Raw genomic sequence first — 26665 nt, 5'->3', positions numbered from 1 at the left:
TAGTTGCCAAAGGTTATTCTCAACAGCCTGGAATTCACTACGGGGAGACGTTTGCCCCAGCAACTAGGCTTGACACAATCCGAGCTATAATTGCATTTGCCTCCAGCAAAGGGTGGAAACTTTATCAGCTTGATGTCAAGTCAGTTTCTCAATGGTGAATTGAAGGAAGAAGTGTATGTAGATCAACCTCAGGGCTTCATCCTAAAAGGAAAAGAAGGAAAAGTCTACAAACTTAAGAAAGCGCTATATGGACTTAAACAATCTCCTCGCGCTTCGTACAGTGAGATCGACAACTATTTCAACCAAACAAAATTCGAGAAGAGCAAGAGTGAACCAACTTTGTATGTCAAGCAGCAAGGTAATGATGTTCGTATAGTCACTCTTTATGTTGATGATCTAATTTTCACAGGAAGCAACAAGAAGATGATCGAAGAGTTCAAAGATGACATGACTTAAAAGTATGAAATGAGCGATATGGGTCTACTTCGACATTTCTTGGGCATGGAGATCTACCAAGAAGAAGAGATAGTATTTATCTGCCAAAAGATATATGCAGAAAAGATTCTGAAGAAATTCAACATGCTGGGATGCAATCCTGTCTCTACACCACTCATTATGGGGGAGAAATTGAAAAAGGAAGATGGAGGAAAAGCAGCGGATGTCACTCACTACCGTAGCCTCATTGGTAATTTGTTATACCTCATAGCAACTAGGCCTGATCTCATGTATGCTGCAAGTCTACTCTCAAGATTTATGCAGAGTCCAAGCCATTTTCATCTCGGTGCAGCAAAGCGCGTCTTACGATATGTTCAAGGGACAACCGACCTCGGTCTAAGCTTTCAAAATAATCACGCACTTAACCTTGTCGGTTATTGTGACAGTGATCTTGGTGGATCCTTAGACGACATGAAAAGCACCTCAGGGTACTGTTTCTCTTTTGGTTCAGCAAAATTCTCATGGTTGTCCAAGAAACAACAAAGTGTTGCACAATCGTCTGCGAAAGCCGAGTACATCTCAGCATTAGTAGCCACTTCACAAGCAATTTGGCTTCGAAGAATCTTAGCTAATCTCGGTCATCATCAGATTGAAGGAACCGTGCTATACTGCGACAACAAATCTGCAATCGCTATGGCTAAGAACCCAGTTCACCACAGCCGAACTCGACATATAGCACTCAAGCATCATTTCATTCGATAGGCAATTGAAGATAAAGAAATTCAACTTGAGTTCTGTCGATCTGAGGAGCAATTGTCTGACATTTTCACAAACGCACTTCCGAGAGAAAGATTTGAACAGCTCTGAGCCAAACTTGGAATTCGACAACACATTAAGGGGGAGTGTTAAAGTTAATGTGTTGACCATCATTATGAGGAAGTTGGACCATCACTCTTCCATCGTGCATGCAATTGTTGTATGAATCAAAGAGTCACCTTGATAAGCTAAACGGTTACTTAGCATTTAAGCTTACTTACCCTCTAAGTTTCTTTCAAGTCAATATAATGGCTTTGTAATCAAAAGTTTAAAGATATATAAGACATAATATCTCTTTCTCCTAAAGAGTTCTACCAAAATACTTCAATATAACCACTAGAGGATATCATTTTAAATCATTCACATTAAACAAAAAGAGAACAAAAGATAAAGATTATCAATGAAACAATTAACCTCATGTATATCAACTTGGGATAAAGTGGAGTGAGGAAGACAAAATCTTCAAGTGATGGAAATTGTGCAGTCCAGGTCAATAATCCATTGTGTTATTCTATGATTTGTCAGACTTTCCCTTCACTAATTTGCCCATGTCTTTAGATCAATCATTATTAGTAATATAACCTTGCGTTGAAATTGATGGAGTGACAATATTCTAATGTTGATCCACAATAATTGGAAAAAGCATAATCTAATGATGACAAAATATTTGTCACTTATGCATTATTTATCCTCTGGGACATTACCATTAAAAACTTCTTCCTAGATCCATTCTACATCTGTCTTGAATACATCACCACCAAAAGGCTATAAATGTTAAGGTATCATGTTTCATTGCTTGTATGTAACTAATTATCTGGACAAGCTCACGAGCTTCGATTTGGTCATACATGGATAGGACCAATACCTATACCAAGGCATTCTGTTACTTTCTTTATGACATGAAAGGATAAAGGTGTGCAAGATTATATTTAGGTTACAAGAGAAGAATAAACAGAGGAGGCTGTGGCTTGACACTACTCTGTGTTAGAGTATATACTAAAAGCCTAGCTTTTGGTATAAACATTTATAAGAATCACATTGGTCAAATGTCTACATTTATGATAAATGTAGTTGTTCAATTAATTTATATTGTAGATAACATGGTGTGTGGTGTCACACACAGAAGATCATGTTATCAGTGCCTTATAAATTATAAACAGTAGCTCACGACCAAGATGAAAAGGAACAAATCATTGGAATATCGTAGTGTAATTAGGTATTAGTTTATCTTAACTATATAATTACACTAGTACACTTAGAGTGTATTGAGTAGGACCATTAGAGGTCGTTTCTTTTATACTGACTTTATAAAGAAACAAAGACCTCAGTTATTATGGAAGTGTGTGCTCTTAATCCTAATATAATAACAAGCACATATATTTGATATTTATTTCTTTAATTTATCAATGGGTGAGATTTAGTTCGATGAATCAATAAGCCCGATAAGTTGAGAAATGATATCACTTATAGTGTGTATTGTTGATTATAGAAGGAAACTGTGTCCTAGTGATTTAGGTTGAGAATGTCCTCAAGAGGAGCTCATAAGGATTGTCATGTTAAACCCTGCAGGTGGACTTAGTCCGACATGACGATAAGGTTGAGTGGTACTACTCTTGGACTAAGATATTAATTAAATGAGTTGTCAGTAACTCGCTTAATTAGTGGACATTTGACATCTTAAACACAGGGAGACTAACACACTCATAATAAGAAGGAGCCCAAAATGTAATTTGGGATTGGTGCGGTAGTTCAATAATAGTTCTTTAGTGGAATGAATTATTATTGATGGAATTAAGTTGTGTGTTCGGGGCGAACACAGGAAGCTTAATTTCATCGGGAGACCAAAACCAATTCCTCCTCTCGGTCCCTATCGTAGTCTCTTGTATATAGAGATTTATACCCACCACATACCCACCTTCTTACCCAACCAATAGGGGCTGGCCAAGCTAAGCTTGAAGCTCAAGCTTAGGGCCGGCCAAGCCTAAAGGTGGCCCGCCAATAGCTTGGAGCCCAAGTTTAGGTGGCCGGCCACATCATATTAAAAAGGATTTTTTATTAAAATTATTTCTTATATGGATATCATAGTTTTAAAAGAGAGTTTAAAAATTAAATCTTTCCTTTTAAAGCTTTCTACAAAAGATTAAGAAAAGATTTGAAATCTTTCCTTATTTGTAGATTGAAAGGAGATTTTTATTTTTAAGAAAAACTTTCCTTTTTGACCATGATAATAATTTAAAAGAGAAGTTTAAAAATTAAATATTCTCTTTTGTTAGTTTCTACAAAAGATTAAGAAAAGATTTGATATCTTTCCTTATTTGTAGATTGAAAAGAGATTTTAATTTTTAGAGATAACTTTCCTTTTGGAAATTATCCACATGTTTAGAAGAAGAATTTTAATTTATAAAATTTCCTTTTTATTAACCAATCATGAAGGGATAAAAATTATTGGAGAAATTTTTATAAATTTCTAGAAACAAATTAGGAAGTTTTAATTCTTGTGTGAATTAAATTTTCCTTGTTTTGGGGAATAGAAGTGGCCGACCATTATTATTAAAAGAAGAAAATTGTTTTTAATTAAAATAATTTTTCTTTTTTATGACAAAAGAATTAAGGAATTTTTTATTAAAATTTCCTTATTTGTCAAGACCAAGGATTATAAAAGAGGGGGTAGAGGTGCCTTCACGGGTGATCAACTCTATTATTCTTCTCCTCTCTTTTCCTCCTTGGTGGCCGGCCCTAGCTTCTTCCTCTTCTCTTCTTCTTATGGCCGGCGGCAACCTCTCTTGGAGCTCTTGATGGTGGCCGGTTCTAGCTAGGAGAAGAAGGAGAGAAAGGTGGTTTTGTTTCTTGCATCCCTTGGAGCTTGGTGGTGGTGCCCGGACCTCTACTTCTCTTGGAGAATTGTGGTGGCCGAAACTTGCAAGGAAGAAGAAGGTGCTTGGTGGTTCTCATCTCGGAAGATCGTTGCCCACACAACGTCCGAGGTTAGAAGAGGAATACGGTAGAAGATCAAGAGGTCTTTTTAGAAGGTATAACTAGTAATTTTTCATTTCCGCATCATGCTAGTTATTTATGGAAATAATACCAAATACAAGAGGCTTACGATTCTAGTATTTCGAATATGTTTTTCGAAGTTGTGTTCTTTTATTTTTCTTTTCCTTGTGATTTCATTGTTCTTTTCGGTTAACCTAAAGTTATTTTAGGAAATTAAATATTAGCTTTCCATAAAAGGTTTTGTCTAGTCGGTGGTGGTTGCTCCCATATCCAAGAAGGCCATGTGCCTCGCCACGTCAGTACTGGGAACCAATTATGGAAATTAATATTTAATGGAATTAATAACTTAAGGTGATTTGGGTCGAACGTGTTAAGTTCCGCAGGAGACCCAAGCCAAAACATAAAAGAACGAATAGATTAAGTTTTGGATCAAACGTGTTAAGTTCCGCAGGCGATCCAAAATTTAATTTAAAAGAACACATGGTAGCTAGGAAAAGGTTCAGACTTTTGTATAAAATTTTTGTACAGTGGAACCTCTAGGTTTTCCGAGTAGCAACCAACAATTGGTATCAGAGCTAGGGTTTTGCCTCTGTGTATTTGGTTTTAGTTTAATTATGCACATGTCATACATAATTTAGGCAGGTTAATAGTAGGATGTGCTAACTTTGTGGATGCAGGATCCAACTATTATGGCTTATAGTTATTATGTGTGTGATTGGACCCTTGGACATGTCAAGGGCATTTTATTGTGTGTGCATGATTGTATTATAAAATACAGCAGGAGTTGTATTTAGTTTTATTAGGATTTTATTTTTGATCTAGTTACATGTACATTCCTTTTATGGAATATAGGATCGATGGATGTAAATTTTATTTTATGTTCGATCTAGTTTACATGTACATTCCTTCGAGGAATATAGGATCAAAATGTAAAATTCTATTTATGTCGCGGATCGAATCTTGCAAAGCGTGGAACCTTCTAAGGACCAGAGGCGCAGCGGAACTAGGAGCAAGATGGATGCGACAGCTAGACATGGCAGCAGCTTGGGATGACAACACACGGAGGACAACAAGAGATAAAAGCCATAATAGTTGAAAATTAGATTTTCTATTTATTGCTTTTATATTGTGCTGTGTGTGCATGTTAGTTTACATATTTAGTAGGCTAGCATAGTTAAAATTCCTCATTTATAAATAACTAAGTGGGAGAGGGATTTTTAAGTAAATCCCATGGTCTCCATTACTGGTTTGTAAGTGATATAAACAAGCTTGCGCGTTGACTCTGAGTGCCTTCCTCCATAACGGATGAGCTTGTTTGTGGATCACTAGAACAGACTTCCATTTTTGGATGACTATAGGAAGTTAATTAAGAGCGTGTGATCTTCCCCAACGGAAGGGGCATAATCTTATTAATGGACTTAGTGTCAAGTAATGGTATACACTTAGACACATCTAATAGTATCCTCCCCATCGGAGTCACTGCTATTATTTGTGTGACCAAATGATACCAACTATTAATTTCATTTGTCAAAAAGTTAGGTTGACAAGATAATAAAATTAATGGGTTAAAACCCTCCTTTTACAAATGTTGAATTTGTATACGTCCACACTAACGTGGCATGCAAAATTCACGGTGTTTGAGGTGTTGGTGAATTTAAATAATATTGTTTGAGGAATCAATATTTTTTAAATTCAAAAATTTTTGACCAAATATTTGATCAAAGACAGATCAACTATTAATTTTATTCGTCATAAAGTAAAGTTGACGAGATAATAAAATTAATGAATAAAATCTCCTCTTCGATTTTGTATACACAAAATTCATGGAGATTTTAAGGAGTTGATATTGACCAAATATTTTTGAGATTCTTAGGATGTTTGTCAATCCCTAGTAGTCATACTATAGAAAAGACTTAGTAGTCCCAATTGTAATGATTAGAAATAGGACTTGGACATTAAGGTAGATTGTCTTCTTAGAACTAAGAACAATTTAGGTGTATTTAATTCATTAGTTGAAACATGCCTAGTGGTGTTATCTACCAGAACCTGGAGTGTAGATACAAGATGCCATTAATCATGTCTGCAATTCATTGCAGGGTTCCAGGAAACCCGACAACTAAATGAAAGGTAAATCACCGTCCACATGGGCACCCTATAAAAGTGGTAGCTATTGCAGGGGAGATGTTTATCCTTTGATAAGAATAAAATATGGATTTTAAGTAATTGTCTTTACGTACCAAGTTTAGAAAGAACCTGATTTCAGTTTCTAAACTATTATAGATATTGTGTCTATTTTGATAACAAAGTTGTTATCAAGAAAAATAGGGAAGTTATCTATTCTGGTATGATGGTTGACAATTTATAATCCAATAACTCTCACGATGCAACAAATGGAAATTAGTAACACATCTTCTAATTTTAAGAGAAAGCAACCTTCGGAAATGAACCAATTATATCTTTGGCACCTAAAGCTAGGTTATACTTAAGTAGGATTCATTGGTAGCTGATGAACTTTTGGGTTCATTGGTAGTGGAAATATTTTCAACCTGCGAGTCTTACTTGGAAGGAAAATAACCAAGAAGCTTTTAAGTCCAAGGGGTATGGAGTCAAAGATATGTTGAAATCGGTGATCCTATGACTATCCAAACAAGAGGTAGTATTGAATATTTCGTCTATTTTATAGACAACTATTCAAGATACAAATAAATTTACTTAATGTACCGCAAGACTAAGTACTTTGATTAGTTCAAAGAGTACAAGGCTGATGCGGAGAAATGTTAAAGTAAATGTCACTATGGTAAGATCGTAGTGGCAAGTACCTCTTGGGAGAATTTAGGAGTCACTTATCAAAAGTAGGGATTCAATCCCAACTAACTGCACCTGGTACACCCCAACAGAATGGTATAGTAGAAAGAAGGTAAAGGACTCTTATGAAATAATTAGATAGATGATGAGTTATTCAGAAAATTACCAAATTTGTTTTAAGGATAAACTCTGAAAACGAAAGTGAACATAGTACCTTCCAAGTTAGAACTCTCTACTCATATAGAATTGCTGAATAGGTGAAAACCTATTTTGAAGCATATTCGGATTCGGGTAATCCAACACATATGTTAAAGAGAGACAATGATAAGTTGGATAGGAGTTCACTTGTTTGTAAGTTATCCTAGATAAACAAAAGTAGGTTTATAGTCTTAAAAATCAGAAGGTCATTGTTAGCATCAATGACTGATTTTTTAGAAAAGGACTATATAATGAACCACGTGCTCATAAGTAAATTTGTTCTTAAGGAAATAATAAAGGACATGTCTAACCTAGTACCAACTGTACAAGATGAGATACCACAAGAAAACTGCAACACGTATCACAAATTGATACACAATTACATAAAGTGTCTTGTTGTAGTGGGAGGGTTGTTATGCAACCTAAATAGGTTCATGTTTTGGGAGAGTTTTTGGACTCGATCCCTGGAGGACATGAACCTGATCTCCGGTCATATGATGAAGCACTCCAAGATAAAGATGCAGCATCTTGGCAAAGAGTAATGAATAAAAGAATTAGAATATATGTATTCTAATAAAATCTGGAAGCTTGTAGAATCACCAAATGGTGTAAAAGTCGTTGGGTGTAAAAAGGTCTATAATAGGAAAAGAGGGATAGACAGGAAGGTAGTAACTTTCAAAGCAAGGCTTGATGAAAAAGGAAACTTTTTCACTGGTAGTCATGCTTAAGTCTATCCGGATTCTTTTATCTATTTGGCAAGAGGATGTCAAGACAACATTCCTTAATGGAAGTCTTGAAGAAAGCATCCATATAAAGCAACCAGAAGGGTTCATTGCAAAGGGCTAAGAGCATCTTGTGTGCAAGCTCAATCAGTCTATGGACTGAGGCAAAGCTTCAAGGTCTTGGAACATCCGGTTTATCAAAGTAATCCAGATCTATGGATTTAGTAACCGGATAAGTCTTGTGTATACAAAAGGTGTGATGGAAGCGTGGTGGTATTTCTTGTACTATACGTAGATAACATTTTTGGTAGTTGGAAACAATATCAAAATGTTGTCAGAAGTAAGGGTATGGTTGTCCAAACAATTCGATATAAAGGACTTGGGAGAATGTATATATTCTTGAGATCAAAGTAATAAGGGATCGCAAGAAAAAATATATTTTACTTATCCCAAGCTTGATACATCAGAAAAATCCTTGCTCATTTTAAGCATGCAAAACTCCTAGAAAGGTTTCTTACCTTTTAAGCATGGAGTGTCTTTATCTAAAGAGATGTCTCCGATGACATCAAAGGAGATTGAGGACATATAGGCAGTTCTTTATGCTTCGGTAGTTAGACAACCTAATGTATGCTATGCACGAGATCAGAAATCTGTTTTGCCAAGGGCATAGTTAGCAGATATCAAAGTAACCCTAGACAAGGACATTGGACTGCAGTAAAGCATATATTAAAGTACCTTAGAGGCACTAGAGATTATATGCTAGCTTACAAGGCAGTTAATTTGGTCCCTGTGGGCTGCATGGATTTTGACTTCCAATCGGATAGGGACAATAATAAGTCGACTTCGGGGTTTTGTGTTTACTTTAGGAGGTAAAGTCATAACTATGGAAGAGTGATAAGCATAGGTATTTTTCTGGACTCCACCATAGAAGCTTAGTATATGGCAAGCCTCTGAGGTAGCCATAAAAGCTGAATGACTCAATAACCTCAAGATAGACTTAGATATGATTTCTGGTTTGTCCAAAGATTATTACAATTTATTGTAATAATGTTGGTGCAGTAGCAAACTCGAAGAAACCATAAGTCTATAAGGCAAGTAAACACAATAGAGCGCAAGTACCACCCAATACGAGAAATTGTATAACGAGGAGAAGTTGTTGCCGCCTAGATTGCATCAGATGATAACCTAAGGTCCTTAAGGCAAGAGCTTTTTGAAAGGCATGGGAATCAGATGTATGGCAGATATAGTCTTTTAGTATAAGTGGGAGATTGTTAGAGTATATACTAAAAGCCTAGCTTTTGGTATAAACATTTATAAGAATCACATTAGTCAAATGTCTACATTTATGATAAATGTAGTTGTTCAATTAATTTATATTGTAGATAACATGGTGTGTGCTGTCACACACAGAAGATCATGTTATCAGTACCTTATAAATTATAAACAGTAGCTCACGACCAAGATGAAAAGGAACAAACCATTGGAAGGTCGTAGTGTAATTAGGTATTAGTTTATCTTAACTATATAATTACACTAGTACACTTAGAGTGTATTGAGTAGGACCATTAGAGGTCGTTTCTTTTATACTGACTTTATAAAGAAACAAAGACCTCAGTTATTATGGAAGTGTGTGCTCTTAATCCTAATATAATAACAAGCACATATATTTGATATTTATTTCTTTAATTTATCAATGGGTGAGATTTAGTTCGATGAGTCAATAAGCCCGATAAGTTGGGAAATGATATCACTTATAGTGTGTATTGTTGATTATAGAAGGAAACTGTGTCCTAGTGATCTAGGTTGAGAATGTCCTCAAGAGGAGCTCATAAGGATTGTCATGTTAAACCCTGCAGGTGGACTTAGTTCGACATGACGATAAGGTTGAGTGGTACTACTCTTGGACCAAGATATTAATTAAATGAGTTGTCAGTAACTCGCTTAATTAGTGGACATTTGACATCTTAAACACAGGGAGACTAACACACTCATAATAAGAAGGAGCCCAAAATGTAATTTGGGATTGGTGCGGTAGTTCAATAATAGTTCTTTAGTGGAATGAATTATTATTGATGGAATTAAGTTGTGTGTTCGGGGCGAACACGGGAAGCTTAATTTCATCGGGAGACCAAAACCAATTCCTCCTCTCGGTCTCTATCGTAGCCTCTTGTATATAGAGATTTATACCCACCACATACTCACCTTCTTACCCAATCAATAGGGGCCGGCCAAGCTAAGCTTGAAGCTCAAGCTTAGGGCCGGCCAAGCCTAAAGGTTGGCCTTAAGGTGGCCGGCCAATAGCTTGGAGCCCAAGCTTAGGTGGCTGCCACATCATATTAAAAAGGATTTTTTAAAAATTATTTCTTATGTGGATATCATAGTTTTAAAAGAGAGTTTAAAAATTAAATCTTTCCTTTTAAAGTTTTCTATAAAAGATTAAGAAAAGATTTGAAATCTTTCCTTATTTGTAGATTGAAAGGAGATTTTATTTTTAAGAAAAACTTTCCTTTTTAACCATGATAATAATTTAAAAGAGAAGTTTAAAAATTAAATATTCTCTTTTATTAGTTTCTACAAAAGATTAAGAAAAGATTTGATATCTTTCCTTATTTGTAGATTGAAAAGAGATTTTAATTTTTAGAGATAACTTTCTTTTTGGAAATTATCCACATGTTTAAAAGAAGAATTTTAATTTATAAAATTTCCTTTTTATTAACCAATCATGAAGGGATAAAAATTATTGGAGAAATTTTTATAAATTTCTAGAAACAAATTAGGAAGTTTTAATTCTTGTGTGAATTAAATTTTCCTTGTTTTGGGAATTAGAAGTGGCCGACCATTATTATTAAAAGAAGAAAATTGTTTTTAATTAAAATAATTTTTCTTTTTTATGACAAAAGAATTAAGGAATTTTTATTAAAATTTCCTTATTTGTCAAGACCAAGGATTATAAAAGAGGGGTAGAGGTGCCTTCAGGGTGATCAACTCTATTATTCTTCTCTCTTTTCCTCCTTGGTGGCCGGCCCTAGCTTCTTCCTCTTCTCTTCTTCTTATGGCCGGCGGCAACCTCTCTTGGAGTTCTTGATGGTGGCCGGTTCTAGCTAGGAGAAGAAGGAGAGAAAGGTGGTTTTGTTTCTTGCATCCCTTGGAGCTTGGTGGTGGTGGCCGGACCTCTACTTCTCTTGGAGAATTGTGGTGGCCGAAACTTGCAAGGAAGAAGAAGGTGCTTGGTGGTTCTCATCTCGGAAGATCGTTGCCCACACAACGTCCGAGGTTAGAAGAGGAATACGGTAGAAGATCAAGAGGTCTTTTTAGAAGGTATAACTAGTAATTTTTCCTTTCCGCATCATGCTAGTTATTTATGGAAATAATACCAAATACAAGAGGCTTACGATTCTAGTATTTCAAATATGTTTTTCAAAGTTGTGTTCTTTTATTTTTCTTTTCCTTGTGATTTCATTGTTCTTTTCGGTTAACCTAAAGTTATTTTAGGAAATTAAATATTAGCTTTCCATAAAAGGTTTTGTCTAGTCGGTGGTGGTTGCTCCCATATCCAAGAAGGCCATGTTGTTGGACCCCGTGGTAGTTTTGATGTGATCAACCAAGTTGGTTAGGTCCTGCTGTGTTTGATCCCTGTGTCTGAGTGTGCAGGAGCTTAGGAACACAGGAAGTCGAGCGAAAGACGCAGCTAGCGAGAAGGACGGCACGGGAAGGGAGAGCTGCGGAAGAGTACTCCGGTGGGCGTGAAGAGCGTGCCCGGCGTTCGAGGGACGTTAAGCCGGGACGGAAGGCTGCTCGAGGAGAAGGCCGGGAATTGGGTTCGGGTGAGCCCTATTCCGGTTGGTCGCAATCACCCAAAAGAACGGAGCTTCGGAAGCTAAAGAGAAGAAGAAAAGAAGACAAAAGAGGCTGAAATTACTGTAGCAGAAATTACTGTAGCAGTAACCTTGAAGGCGCCTTAAACACATTGAAGACGCCTTAAACACATTGAAGGCGCCTTAAACACATTGAAGGCGCCTTGAATGATTGTTTAAGGCGCCTTGAGCAGTCCAGTTTGACCGTTTGCGCTGCGGTTAAAGTTTTATCTGCAGATCGAGTTGGAGGCGCCTTGAACCCTGTTGGAGGTGCCTTGGACTCTCGGGATAAGATTTCCAGGGCCTATATAAAGGCCCCTGGAGCTAGGAATTCAACAACAACTCAAGCAATCATTGTGTAGCCATTCCTAGCAATAGTTCTAAGCTTCCAAAGTGTAAAAGGCTTCTCCGCCTTCAGCAAAGGAGATTTTTCTACTGAGCTTTTTCTTACTGCCCTGGATTAACAACCTCCTTGGTTGTAACCAGGTTAAATCCTGTTTTCTACTTAATTTCTATTTCCTTGCTTGGTTTAATTTTATTTCTGCCTTTACTTTATTTACTATTGCATTAATTGAGTTGAAATCTGAGGAGGGTATTTTTATTTTGTGTTTTTAGCAATTCACCCCCCTCTTGCCGGCCTCCGCTGCACTAACAAGTGGTATCAGAGCCTGATCGCCTCAGAAGGACTAACCGCCAACTGAAGCACTACGATCAAGACGATGGCCGGAGCGAACATCCATCCCCCGAAGTTCGACGGAGACTTCGCCACATGGAAGCGCAAAATGGAGGTATTTTTTAAAACAGACTTTGATATTTTAATTACTATGAAATATGGTTTTGCAGCTCCTAAAGACAAAGAAGAAAACACGTGGAGCAAAAAGGAGCAAGCAGATTTCGTCGCCAACGGAAAGGTTGAGTTCCACCTACTCAGCGTTCTGCCGCCACTGGAGGTAAACCGGATCGGAAGCTACGACTCCGCGAAAGATCTCTGGGAAAAATTCCTGGAACTTCACGAAGGTACCTCCGAAGCGAAGCTAGCAAAGCGCGACATCCTCCGGAACCAGTTGACGAACCTCCGGTTGAACCAAGGCGAGAAGGTAGCGCAACTCCAAGCGAGAATCAAGGAGCTGATAATGCAACTAACGAACCTTGGAGAAGAGGTAACCAACCGGGACTCTATCCGGTACGCGCTCAATGCCTTCCCGAGAACTCCAGAGTGGGCCTCCTTAGTAGATGCATACTACATCTCTAAGGACCTCGAGGTAAGTACGTTAGAACAGTTATTTTCGACTTTTGAACTTCACGAATCTCGAGTTTTAGAGCCAAATGGAGTAGAGAAGACCGGTCAGAACATAGCTCTAAAGGCAAAAGTAATCGGTTCTGACTCCGAAGTCTCGGTCGATGAATCCGAAGCAGCACTACTGGTAAAACGGTTCAATAAGTTTTTTAATTCTAATAAATTTAGACCGCAGAAAAATAGGCATCAACAAAGAAAAAGGACGGTTCGCTGCTACAGCTGCAACGAAGAAGGGCACATCAAGGATGACTGCCCGAAATTAAAGAGAAAGGAGAAAGAAAGGGAAAAATCAAAAAGCAAGAAACCAGAATCCTCCAAGCACAAGAACCTGAAGGCTACTTGGTCAGATTCATCATCCTCCGAGTCAGACATCGAAGAATTCTCGGGACTAGCACTGATGGCCAACCATCAGCTAGAAGAAACGTCTAGCTCAGAAATGAGCATAAATGAAGGGGGAGGAACATCAGAAGGAGAAAGCAATGATGAAGGGGGAGCATCGCAAGATGAGGTAAGTAAGGTACGTGCCCTAAACTCTAAACAGTTTTTTGAGTTTATTAAAGATTTGTCTAAAGAATTAGATCAATTAGAAAAAGAAAAAGAAAAAGAAAATAAAAATTTGAAATCTGAAAATAAAAATCTAAAATTAGAAATTGAGAAATTAAGAAATAGTACATCTTTAAATAGATTTCCAAATTCAAAAATTAAAGTTTATGGAAAATTGAACTGGTATATTAGAAACCATCAGGGTCAGCTTAGAAGGATACCCAAAAATTATGTACCCCCTAAGTATCTGAATAACCCTGTAGGTAGGAACCTTTATTGGGTTCCAAAATCTGTGCTTAATTAATTTTTCAAAAATTAAAAGCCTACAGTGAGAAAATTAAATATTGAAATTCTTTATGGAAGCTTTGTCTAAGGAAGTGGTTGTTGCTCCAATAACCAAGAAGGCCTAGTGCCTCGCCACGACCTGGAAGCTAAAATATTGAAAGAAAATGTTTAATTAACTCTCTGAAAAAGCATTAAACTAGAATTATATAATGCTTTAAAAGTTTTTAAATCTTTTTAAAATTCTAAAAAGTCAGATTGTGAAAATTCAAAAATTTCAATTTGACTTAGAAATTTTTTATTGACTTAGAATTTTTTTTTAAATTCTAAAATTTGACTTAGAAATTTTTTTTTTTGGGAAAAATTCATTTTGACTTAGAATTTTTTAAATTTCTATACATTTCACTTAACTTAGTTTTTTTTTTAACCCCATTTTTGCTGTGATCAAAGGGGGAGAGAAAAGTATAAGTTTAGGAGGAGTTAGAAAAATTTAACATTTCTGTTATTATAAAAAGTGTTGCAAAGTGTTGCAATTTTACTAATTGCAAAAAATTATGCTTAACTTGTTAGTTTAGTAATTTTTTCTTTAAAATTACTTCTTATGTCTATTTTAACCCTAACTTGAACTTGGGTTGATGCACATCAAAAAGGGGGAGATTGTTGGACCCCGTGGTAGTTTTGATGTGATCAACCAAGTTGGTTAGGTCCTGCTGTGTTTGATCCCTGTGTCTGAGTGTGCAGGAGCTTAGGAACACAGGAAGTCGAGCGGAAGACGCAGCTAGCGAGAAGGACGGCACGGGAAGGGAGCCGACGGGCTCGGTGCGTCCGAAGGACGAGAGAGCTGCGGAAGAGTACTCCGGTGGGCGTGAAGAGCGTGCGCGGCGTTCGAGGGACGTTAAGCCGGGACGGAAGGCTGCTCGAGGAGAAGGCCGGGAATTGAGTTCGGGTGAGCCCTATTCCGGTTGGTCGCAATCACCCAAAAGAACGGAGCTTCGGAAGCTAAAGAGAAGAAGAAAAGAAGACAAAAGAGGCTGAAATTACTGTAGCAGTAACCTTGAAGGCGCCTTAAACACATTGAAGGCGCCTTAAACACATTGAAGGCGCCTTGAATGATTGTTTAAGGCGCCTTGAGCAGTCCAGTTTGACCGTTTGCGCTGCGGATAAAGTTTTATCCACAGATCGAGTTGGAGGCGCCTTGAACCCTGTTGGAGGCGCCTTGGACTCTCGGGATAAGATTTCCAGGGCCTATATAAAGGCCCCTGGAGCTAGGAATTCAACAACAACTCAAGCAATCATTGTGTAGCCATTCCTAGCAATAGTTCTAAGCTTCCAAAGTGTAAAAGGCTTCTCCGCCTTCAACAAAGGAGATTTTTCTACTGAGCTTTTTCTTACTGCCCTGGATTAACAACCTCCTTGGTTGTAACTAGGTTAAATCCTGTTTTCTACTTAATTTCTATTTCCTTGCTTGGTTTAATTTTATTTCTGCCTTTACTTTATTTACTATTGCATTAATTGAGTTGAAATCCGAGGAGGGTATTTTTATTTTGTGTTTTCAGCAATTCACCCCCCTCTTGCCGGCCTCCGCTGCACTAACACATGTGCCTCGCCACGTCAGTACTGGGAACCAATTATGGAAATTAATATTTAATGAAATTAATAACTTAAGGTGATTTGGGTCGAACGTGTTAAGTTCCGCAGGAGACCCAAGCCAAAACCTAAAAGAACGAATAGATTAAGTTTTGGATCAAACGTGTTAAGTTCCGCAGGCGATCCAAAATTTAATTTAAAAGAACACATGGTAGCTAGGAAAAGGTTCAAACTTTTGTACAAAATTTTTGTACAGTGGAACCTCTAGGTTTTCCGAGTAGCAACCAACACTCTGAACATGGAGGGAGGAGAATAATAATGGAGATGGGCCAAAATGAGTAATTCGACAAGCAACTTATGACAATTTACTACAATGGAATTTCTTTTCTTTCAAGTGATCTTTGATGAGGTAATGTCATTAATGAGGAAGTGGCTTTTTCTTAAATATCTTTTCTGAGCAATTTTGAGGAAATGATAGCAGGTTTATTAAAGGGAGGCATTTCATTAAAAAAAAGAGAGAGGCAGCTGGTTGTTGTTTCTTTCTCCAAGCTCAAGTTCTGGGTATCTATCACTCAAGTAGTCATGGAAAGTAATTGCACACTAGCCACCATTAGTGTCAAGTGGGAGAAGCTAACATCATGCTTTTGAAGTTTATCTCCAAATAATCTCTCAACTGCTCTACTAGATTAAATACTCCATTGTTGAAATAAATTCTTTGGCTTTACATAAACGTCTTAAGATTGATTTTATTTTAATTGCTATCCATTCCTTGCATCTAAACCCCAGAGACAGTGAAAGAGAAACTTCTTTAGGGGCACGATATCCTGTTGCTGGAATTAATAATAGTCATGTTTGTTTCTTTGTCTTAAATTTCATGGCCTTAATAACCTCTCTTTTGTTAAAATTTGTAGGAAGTAGAGAGTTCTCTTATGAATATGATGACTTTAAGTGATTGGTAAGAATGTTGGATATATATATATATCTGCTGCTAGTAAATTATATCAGTTTATTTAGATCAGAGATCATCTTTTATCTTCTTAATTTCATTAGGACATTTCCAAGACCATAATGCAACATCATTATATATGTGCATTTTATGTTTCATTTCATTAGGACATTTCCAAGACCATAATGCAACATCATTATATATGTGCATTATATGGAAACATAAGAACTTGTTATTTCTAAACTTTAAACAAAGTCAAACATTGGCTCTAAACGAAATACTTGAATAGTCAAAATAATTCAACTATTTGGACCTTGTGATTAGCTTCTATTGTGGGGCATGGCTTAGCCCATTTGCATTCTAACCAAATTGTTTATAGATGTTGCATCTATTGTTAGTTAAGGGTAGCAAAAACATTATCTGCGGACTTTTAACAATAGTATTTTTAACAATACTTTTTAGGTCATATAGACAACACGTAAAAAATATTATCTTTCAACTTTTTTTCTTATAGTGCGAGTGCTTTTCTGTTGATAGCATTCGAGTACGATTCAGTTCACCACAAGTAGCTCATGCTTAATTAATTGCTAACATGATCAGCAATGCTCAGCACATCTCCCTATTCGGCAGCCTTCCCCCAACCTACTAGCTCTGCTTTTTAACTAGCAGCGCCCAGCTTGTTCGATGGACTTGCCTTCAAGTTTAGCACCTCCCTATCCGGCCTCGCGGCTAAGTAATTTGGGAGCTCTTTGTCCGGCCTCCCGCTCGACCCACTACTACGCTCAATATTATATTACACCTGCCGATTAGGTGAATTGTGAATTAAATGCATCATAAATATTTTACTAACGACGAGTATTATATAGAAGTTTGGAGATTGTTATTCAATCATGTGATGAATTAAGTAGAATGGTAATATAATATTTTCTTATGTACATTGACAAAATATAATTGTAACATAATACATATTTTTCACATTGATAAATCAAGATGAGAAATCGGTGTAGACAACCATCACACTCCTCACCAGATGCTTCCCGTCCGACCAAATGACCGTCGCCGGCGCCGTCGAGTACCCTGGCAATGGCCCGCCAGAAACCGACACAGTGAACTGTCTCTTCTCATTCAACTCCGAAAACCTCAACTTACTAGGATTCACCACCACATTAAGTCTGCGATCAGCCCGGACCTCGGCCTTGTACTTGCCGCGTCGGGCGCTACCGACGTTGGTCACTGTTCTCAAGAACTTGGCAGCGAAGGCTTTGCCGGACTGAACATGTAAGGCCATGGATGGGTAATTGAGATCCCTCGCCGTTCCAGTACTGGTACTGGAAGAGCAGGAACTGGAGTCGCCGGTGACGATCCTGATCATGGTTTCGTTGTAGCCCGAGTCGCAGAGCATTTGCACGTAGTCACTGGCACCGGCGTCGTAGACAAGACCTGGGTCGACGGCCTTCGCCGGGTTCAGTTGGCCGGCTCCATACGATAATTGGTCTTGGCCGGCGGAAGGATACATCGGTTTGGCTGTACATATAAATTAAATTAAACGTGGACAAAATGAAAAAATTTAGCTGAAAAGAAAACAGAACAAATTAATTACTGACCTTTAGAGAGACCTGTCGTCATGAGCGCAGACATGATGGCTGCCGGCGACCAGTTTTGGTGGAAAGACTTGACGTAGACGGCGACACCGGTTACATGCGGGCAAGCCATGGAAGTGCCCAAGATTATGTTGTAGTTGACGACCCTTGTGTCGTTGGGGAGGTTTGACACCGATGCAACCCGTGACCAGGCGGCCAAAATGTCAATTCCTGGAGCACTTATATCAGGCTGCATGCATGCAAACACAAATTAGTAGTACATTGCCAATTAAGTTGCGATTAATCCATTAAAAATGTGAAGGTAATATTACTGACTGTGATTAATGATGAATCATTAATTAATTAATTAATTACTGACCTTCAAGATGTAAGGGGTGATTAAATTGGGGCCTCTCGATGAGAAGGAAGCGACCAAGGGAGCCTCGGAGTCGAAAACTGCTTCACTTTTTTGGATGTTAGCCACAGGATTTCTGGCCAAGATCATATATATACATGGATTATTATATAGTACAACAATAGTATATATACACGTACCTCGATATTGAACTATGGAAATACAAGCAAAGAAGTTAAGTGCATGCAATACTTCTCAACAAATTAGCTAGCTAGCTAGATGATATTAAAATAATACTAGCTAATAATTATATATTTCCTCAATTATATATAAACAGTACTCACTTTGTGTTGTTTATGTAGTTCAAAAGGTTGAGGCCATCCAATGAGCTGATTACAATGAATGGAATTGGGAATAAGAAGGAAATATTAAGTGAAGAGTCATCTATAGATATCAGTCCTTGAATGCCCTTAGTAAAAGTTTCGTAAGAGAGTAATTTGCAGAGAAGAATCTTTCCTTTCACCACGTTTTTATCTGGCATACTGCAATCCCTGAAACACAGTAATTAAGCAGTAGATAAGTTAATTTGGCAATTGATATATCCTCAGATCAAAATGCACTACAAGAAAATTTGGATTCTACAACACTTAAAGACAACGCTTTTTAGACAACGTTTTTAGTGAAAAGCGTTGTCTATTTCATTATTTTCTTATTAATAGACAACACTTTTCTAAAAACCGTTGTCTATTAGTGATTTTTACGGGTCAAAGACAACGCTTTGTAAAAAGCGTTGTCTATTAGACTGATTTTTATTGTCTACGACAACGCTTTTTAAAAAGTGTTATCTATGTTTAAAATCTCATCTAATTCTTGATTAATACAAACCGTTGGATCTAAATCTTGATTAATACAAACCGTTGGATCTATGTAAGGAGTAGAAAACTCAAACCCTTCTCCCAACTTCTATCTTCCGATCATTTTCCCGAACCCTTCTCCCAAGTACTCCTCATCTCGTGCAGCCTTCTCCATCCAAGAGCGAGATCAGATACGAGGGCATCCTCTACAGCATAAACACCGAGGAATCCAGCATAGGCAACGGTATAGTTTGCTTTATGTCCAATTCCTCGCGTCTTCGCTTTTCTCCACTCCCCTTCGCGCTGTTCCTCATCAAAGGGAACATTTTTTTCGAGCTTTTTTGGCTGGATTTTGGGGCTATTATCTTTGTTTGTGGCAACGAAATAAAATCTCGATCACATTTTTTCTTCAGATCTGACCTTTGCACGCCTGCCTCTTCTTCCTCCTCCGCAGGAACTAGGGTTTCGTCGAGACTCCTCCGCCACGATGTCTAGCTTCAGCGGCGACAAAACTGCCCCTTTCTTCGGATTCCTCGGCGCGGCCGCAGCCCTCGTCTTCTCCTGTAATTTCCCCCAATTTCGGCGACCTTTATCTCAGACTCCTATTCCGTTCGAATCAAAAGGTTCGTTTCTTGAAATGTTTTTCATTCTTTTGCAGGCATGGGGGCGGCGTACGACACGGCGAAGAGCGGCGTCGGGGTGGCGTCCATGGGTGTGATGCAGCCAGAGCTCGTGATGAAGTCGATAGTTCCCGTTGTCATGGCCGGAGTCCTGGGGATTTACGGTCTCATCATTGCGGTGATCATAAGCACCGGGATCAACCCCAAGGCCAAGTCGTACTACCTTTTTGATGGGTATGCCCATCTGTCTTCTGGCTTGGCTTGTGGTCTTGCAGGACTTTCAGCTGGTATAGCCGTTGGCATCGTGGGAGATGCTGGAGTCAGGTAGTTGTTGTTTGAGATCCTTTCTAGATTCGATAGTGCTCTCTATTCCTCTTTTTTTTTTTTGTCTAATTATTGACTACGAATTCTCTAACCTTGTCTTCTGTTATCGCATATTTAGTCCATTTTTCCTCTGATAGTCCTTTCATAAAAGAGCAATTTATTTTTCTAGGTCATGTGTGTAAAATTTATTTACAGTCGTATTCCTATTGTGTATGTGTCTTTCATCCATTCTTTGCACTATCTATCTATATAGGAGTCCTGGAGGGATCGTGCCTTAGCTTGTTGTTGTTGTTATTGAGAGAGCTAGTTATTGACTAAAAAAATTGGAATATTTACTGAGATGCTTGTAGTTTCATATGCAGATCCCACATGAATCCTTAGATCTATCGATTTCAATGATTACTACAAAATTTTCTATGTTTTAGTCACTTTGAAAGGGTAACAAACAATGTTTGTGCCCATATTTTGATTACTTACTGCGTTTAGTTTCACTACATAAAATATTGAGTCTTATTTATGGATACAAATAGCATAGACATATATGTGCTTTATTTCTATGGAATTTACCAAAACATATACAATCAAAGCACTTTTTCTATAATTGTTTTTTAATAAAAAAAAGTGTCAGCTTTGCATTGTGCTTACAAAACCATCTTGCAAATTTAATTTTTTAAAGATGTAGAAATAATAAAAGGTCAAAAGAGCTATTTTGAACTACATGTAATTTGATGAATCAAAATGCATGTATAGGTAGTTATGTAGATAACGTGTATTGACCAACTAGACATCTGCAGTAGTAAGGTTGGAGAATATTGGTTCTTCCATTATGGTTAGATTTATCACATTGAGTTTGAACAAATGAGTTTAATGAAAATATGAAGCAAATGTGAAGCGGTTGTTACCTTAGGAGTACGTGTGAGTTGCATCTGGGATTCATGAGTAAGGTTATGGTTAGATTTATCACATTGTTATAATAGTTGTCAGTAGTTTTTTAAGTCAAATGGTTTGAGCTAATGGCCTTGTATTACATTTGCAATTCTAATATCTATTTGTAGATTATCAGCTACGTGTTTGAACAAATGAATTTAATGAAAATATGAAGCCAATGTGAAGCGGTTGTTACCTTAGGAGTACGTGTGAGTTGCATCTGGGATTCATGAGTAAGGTTATGGTTAGATTTATCACATTGTTATAATAGTTGTCAGTAGTTTTTTAAGTCAAATGGTTTGAGCTAATGGCCTTGTATTACATTTGCAATTCTAATATCTATTTGTAGTTTATCAGCTATGTGTTTGAACAAATGAATTTAATGAAAATATGAAGCCAATGTGAAGCTGTTGTTACCTTAGGAGTACGTGTGAGTTGTATCTTGGATTCATGGGTACATCTTGTAAGAATAAGATAAGCATCTAAGGTTAGTATTATTTACATGGGTAGTTTATTGTTAAAACCACAAGCTATTTGGATTAAGATCATTTGTTGTTGTGTCAGATTATCAACCTTTTGGAGTTTGGATGAGCCAAGTTCTCCAAATTTGCTCCAAATTAAGTGTCATCTTATATTGTTTATAACCAAGTACATCAATCCACATGAATTAGGAATTATGAGTTTGATGCTTGTAAAGCATGTTTTCACTATGGAATATAACTTCGTAAACTGTTCCAGTTAAGATCAACTTGTGGCTGGTGTTTAAAAAGTTGATTTTATTACCTGAGAAAAAGAAAATTGAAAAGTCCAGTAAATTTGTATCTTCGCTATAAATTGTATAACTAAAAAGTTAAAAACTTGGGAGAGCAAAGAACAAGCTGCATGAGATCAGTTTAATAAAGCAGTCAGATAGCTGCATGCAATTTGAAAACTATTTTACATCAAGGATCTGAAAATCTTCATTAAGATTAGTGTAAATTTTGTTTCTTTTGGTAGAAAGTCATGATGATTGTTTTGGCTACTTCAATATTAAGTATTAAGTATTCAGTAAACAGATTGTCAGTGCATCGCTAGCAGGGGATATACAGTTCCTGGATGTTAGAAACCAATCTGAACCATATCTTACCATTGATGCACATAGGGGTTCCCTTGCTGCCTTGGCAATTCATCGGCATGCTCTAATTATTGCAAGTGGTTCTGCTAAGCAAATTGTGAAGGTTTTCAGTCTAAAAGGAGAGCAGCTAAGCATCATCAGATATTACCCTACTTTCATGGCTCAGAGAATAGGTTCTGTTAGCTGTCTCACTTTCCACCCGTACAGAGTACTCCTTGCTATTGGTGCTGCCGATGCCTGTGTATCTATCTATGCAGATGACACTTACCAAACAAGATGACTTGCTTTTGGCAACGTTCAAACCTTCAGACCTGATTAAGGAACATGGAAATTTCAATTTAATAATCAAGGAGATGGTAACTGCATTTGCCCCAGATTGTGACATCAGGCTGCACAATCCTGCTTTGAATGTGAAATTTGTATCTTACAGTGTTCGTTAGCCTCCTCAAAAGAGGGTCACACTTCATCAGAATTCTTGCATCACCGTTGGAGGCTCTCACTAATAATAATATTTAGGTAAAAGTTGTACATAGTCTATTTTATGTTTATGTTTTCTTTTTCTTATTTAAATTTTCTTGATCATTTTCTTGCTTTGTTTTGTTCAAAGTTGTAAAATTGCACTTTCATATTATAAATTAAGTATTGGCTGCTTTTAGGAAATAGTGTTGTGATGTTGGTCACTGAAAATGATTTTGGCTTCTCATTACTGATTTTGTATGTTTTGCTGTCCATAAATTTTGCTTGTTCATGCAAATGCTTTGATCTATCATTTGAATTACCGAACAAGTTCCGAATGGTATCAAAATTCTGTAAGATTGTAATGTCTTTTGGTACCTTGTAGTGATGCAGTAAAGAAGAATGTTTTGAGTCATTTAAGAAACAGTCTTTGTTTCGTTGTATTTGTTATTTCTGATTGTACTGTTGCTATAATGGTAACAAAAATCATTTTCAATCTTGGCACAACTGCTATTCATAAACCTAGAATGAGTATTTATTGAGCCCATGAGTTAGATTTCTGTCCACCCAGAATTGTAGGTCCACAAATTGTTGGCTACTTCAATATTAAGTATTAAGTATTCAGTAAACAGATTGTTGGCTAAATAGATTGTAGCTGTTCAAAACAGATTTTTTGTGCTCTTTTGTTTTATATGTGAATATCACTATATACTTTGAAACAGAATTAGTGTAAATTTTGATATTTACTAGCTTTTCATGTAATTAATTATTAATATTACTTCAATGTCAGATTTCTATTATTTTTATGAGTTTGAAATCATTAACTGAGTTGATTATATGTAAAATTCGAATCTAGACATGGTAAAAGAAAAATAATAGTTTCGTAAATATAAAAATAATGATTTTTAAATATTTTTTTTTATTTTTTTTCTTTAAAACGACAACGCTTTTAAAGCGTTGCAAAAAGCATTGTCTTTTCTACCAAAAACAACGCTTTAAAAGCGTTGCAAAACGTTGCCTTTGCATAAAACGACAACGCTTTTAAAGCGTTGCAAAAGCGTTGTCTTTAGTACAAATGACAACGTTTTAAAAGCGTTGTCGTTGAGCAGACTTTTTACAACAGTGCCTTTAACAACGCTTTTTCAGGCAAAAAGACAACGCTTTAAAAGCGTTGTCTATTAGCTTTTTTCTTGTAGTGATGGTTGCAACGTATCTATATACAAGAAGATAGAGAATATATATAGCATTGTATCTTCGTACCCTGGAGAAGTAGTTGCATTTCCCGGTAAGTAGATCAACGGGTGAAACCTATTTGTTGTCGCAAACGTATTGACAGAAGCTCCCTGCATTTTTTTTCCCTTTCAAAAATTACTTAAAAATATATAATAATTCCTTATTTTCATTCTTTTTAGCAAAACAAAGAGAGAAAGAGAGCATATAGTATAAATAAAAAAGGAATTAATGGAGTGCAACATTATCTAAAGTAATAAGTATAATACATAAATTATAAGACTAGCAAGTTTAATTTTTGCATATGGTCAAAATTAAATCACATTAATATTATCTCTAAATTGAAATGGACTAATTACTCACTCACCAAAGTGGAAATGTGATCACCGGTGACCACCTTGTCAATGATGTGCCTATCGATGCTGCTTGCCGCCGTCGACACCATCCACGGTGCCACGTTGCAGACCGTGCCATGTTGGTATATATTAATTTATAACATATGATCTAAAATTAATTAAAACTATTCCCTCCTCCATTCGATATATAAATATAAATTAATATACCGTTCAACTTGTCGACCTCATCAATCGAAAGTTTGACAGCAAATCCGCTAAAACTCTGTTGGTAGCTATACACCAAAGACTCACTAGGTGAACTGCATTTTCATAATTTGTTTTAGTCTCAAAATTTGACAAAATATAATAAACAACATATCAATTTATTAATTACCAGTTCACGAGAATTTCTTTGAGCAAATTAAGATGGAGTTCATAAGTTGGGTACTGGGATGCGTGTTGAGCTCCCATATACACAATATAAACCTGCGGCATCCATGACATTTATATATGGTGGTGGTACCATTGATCATTCAGTACAGATTAAAACAGTACGTGTTTACAAAGGAAATCTACAAACTATATATATATATATATATATATATATATATATATATATATATATATATATATATATATATATATATATATATATATATATATATATATATATATATATATATTCTTTTCTTTTGAATTACGTACCCTTCTTTCTTCATTTGAATACGCAGCTGATGCAATGAGAAGCACAAAAGATGTGAAAAATGAAAGAGAACTTAGATGCGAATATGGTAGCTGAGGAGTCATTACTCTTCCTTTGGATTTCTATGAAATTCGACGTATGATGCATGGAATTTTATAGTGGATGCCAACTAATGGAAAGTTTAAGATCAATGGACAACATGTATTACACCGTGAGTTGTAGCGATATCACGGCTATAATAGAAATAATTAGTGGTAAAATTGTAATGCCAAAAATAAATTTACAGGTAATTTTCTAAACAAATTTAATTTTAAATAATAAAATATTTTAAAATATAAATCAAATAAATAATTTTAATTGATAATTAAATTATTTACTTTATAGGTGAAATAAATTTTAGTTAATATTTTTAATTTTTTATTGATCAAAATAAAGTTTACCGATTGAATTTTGTTAGTAATTTTAATAGCTATAGATGAATTTATAGATCCAAGTTTAAATGGTAATATATTCAATTTAATTTATAATTATATTAAAGTTTAATTAACAATTTTTTAAAATATTAATAAAAAAATTTGATCAATAATTATAATTATTTATTATTGTAATTATATTAAGATAATTTTTAAAGAATTTTTTTATAGGTAAATGTGTTTATACCAATAAAAAGAGATGTACAATGTTCACTTTGAAATATCCAATCATGCTTGTATCATATCTTATAGAGTGTTAGGTCAGAATAGATATTAAGATTCTATACACATATCTAGATTTTCTACCCTACATTCATTATTTCCCTCTTAGCAATAGGTTGTTTTCTTAATTATTCATATAAGATGAATTGTCAGATGTCTTGCCCTCATCAAAATTTGGGTGTCTCATTATTGTCATTTGAAGACTCTAAATATTCTCTCATAGTCATTTCCTATTACATGTGTAGTCAACTTCTAACCTTCCTTCATAGCAATCCTATGATGGGGCATCTAAGGAACAAATGCTCCTGTGTCTCCTTCGTATTGACACAAAAAGTACAAATGTTATTCTCTACAAATGATAAATGTTCTTTGGTGTTCAATCGATAATTAGCCCGCTGCCAAAATGTGAAGGCATTAATCACTAGACTGGACATATAGCCTCTACATAGTGGTCGCCCATGATTGATTAGTCCCTATCCTCTTGAAATACTAATGCTCTTGACAAGTATTCATGTCCATGATGAAATTTGATTTTATAACTCTTGACAAATATGATGAAGAGGCCAACAATTTTTAAAAGATATTCCTAGGTGGTTAAAACTTGAATCGGCAATAATATATACACTACGATAGTCAATCAGCTATTGGCCGAGCACAAAGTCATTTGTATAATAGTAAGTCTAGACATATGCATCATATCCACAAAATCATTATGCAACTACTCTCAACGGGTGTTATCACTATTTACCATGTAAAGTCAAAGGATAACCTATTGAATCCGCTAACTAAAGAGTTAAATAGAGAGTTAATTGTAAGTTCATCACGAGAAATAAGCTTGATGCTGATGGAAAATATTGGTGCAAAAGAAACTCAACCTATGCAGATTGGAAATCCCAAGAACAAGATTCGATGAAACAAATTAATTGCACGACTATGTAGATCACTATGGGGGAACTACCCAATGGACTAGTAAAGGATAGAAGTTAATCACAT

The 26665-nt window shown here is 36.2% G+C and overlaps 3 protein-coding genes across 4 annotated transcripts; 2 read left to right on the top strand and 1 right to left on the bottom strand.

The window, feature by feature from the left end:
- The first annotated feature begins 474 nt into the window (after nt 1–474).
- Nucleotides 475–1197, top strand: LOC122006915 (secreted RxLR effector protein 161-like). Its single transcript, XM_042562612.1, has one exon. It carries the CDS (start codon nt 475–477, stop codon nt 1195–1197), a length of 723 nt encoding a protein of 240 aa, XP_042418546.1.
- Nucleotides 1198–17464: 16267 nt separating this feature from the next.
- On the bottom strand, nt 17465–18564 carry LOC122006896 (subtilisin-like protease SBT4.10). The gene is made up of 3 exons (XM_042562586.1): nt 18439–18564; nt 18084–18309; nt 17465–18003 (listed from the first exon to the last, which is right to left on the bottom strand). Exons 1-3 carry the CDS (start codon nt 18562–18564, stop codon nt 17465–17467), a joined length of 891 nt encoding a protein of 296 aa, XP_042418520.1.
- An 816-nt stretch (nt 18565–19380) lies between these two features.
- LOC122038419 (V-type proton ATPase 16 kDa proteolipid subunit-like) lies at nt 19381–22913 on the top strand. Of its 2 annotated transcripts, none has more exons than XM_042598164.1 (4): nt 19381–19512; nt 19723–19831; nt 19927–20212; nt 22281–22913. In XM_042598164.1, the coding sequence occupies exons 2-4, from the start codon at nt 19756–19758 to the stop codon at nt 22531–22533; spliced, it is 615 nt and encodes a 204-aa protein (XP_042454098.1). In that variant the 5' UTR covers nt 19381–19512; nt 19723–19755; the 3' UTR covers nt 22534–22913. The 2 variants fall into 2 exon arrangements, with proteins under 2 accessions (XP_042454098.1, XP_042454099.1); XM_042598165.1 differs by having other exon boundaries at nt 19394–19512; nt 19682–19831.
- Nucleotides 22914–26665: the final 3752 nt, after the last annotated feature.

The sequence above is a fragment of the Zingiber officinale genome, chromosome 1A (genome assembly GCF_018446385.1).
Source record: "Zingiber officinale cultivar Zhangliang chromosome 1A, Zo_v1.1, whole genome shotgun sequence".
Taxonomy (NCBI): domain Eukaryota; kingdom Viridiplantae; phylum Streptophyta; class Magnoliopsida; order Zingiberales; family Zingiberaceae; genus Zingiber; species Zingiber officinale.
The sequence above is the reverse complement of the archived record's forward strand: the minus strand, read 5'-3'. Positions and strand labels throughout refer to the sequence as shown.

What these genes read in the sequence shown, in the direction of transcription:
- LOC122006915 (XM_042562612.1), top strand. Translation starts at nt 475, where the DNA reads ATGGGTCTACTTCGACATTTCTTGGGCATGGAGATCTACCAAGAAGAA.
- LOC122006896 (XM_042562586.1), bottom strand. Translation starts at nt 18,564, where the DNA reads ATGATCTTGGCCAGAAATCCTGTGGCTAACATCCAAAAAAGTGAAGCA. An exon ending in TCACCCCTTACATCTTGAAG is followed by an intron (nt 18,310 to 18,438) that starts GTCAGTAATTAA and finishes GCATGCATGCAG; the next exon opens with CCTGATATAAGTGCTCCAGG. An exon ending in GACGACAGGTCTCTCTAAAG is followed by an intron (nt 18,004 to 18,083) that starts GTCAGTAATTAA and finishes TTATATGTACAG; the next exon opens with CCAAACCGATGTATCCTTCC.
- LOC122038419 (XM_042598164.1), top strand. Translation starts at nt 19,756, where the DNA reads ATGTCTAGCTTCAGCGGCGACAAAACTGCCCCTTTCTTCGGATTCCTC. An exon ending in CGCAGCCCTCGTCTTCTCCT is followed by an intron (nt 19,832 to 19,926) that starts GTAATTTCCCCC and finishes ATTCTTTTGCAG; the next exon opens with GCATGGGGGCGGCGTACGAC. An exon ending in GTGGGAGATGCTGGAGTCAG is followed by an intron (nt 20,213 to 22,280) that starts GTAGTTGTTGTT and finishes TGATGCACATAG; the next exon opens with GGGTTCCCTTGCTGCCTTGG.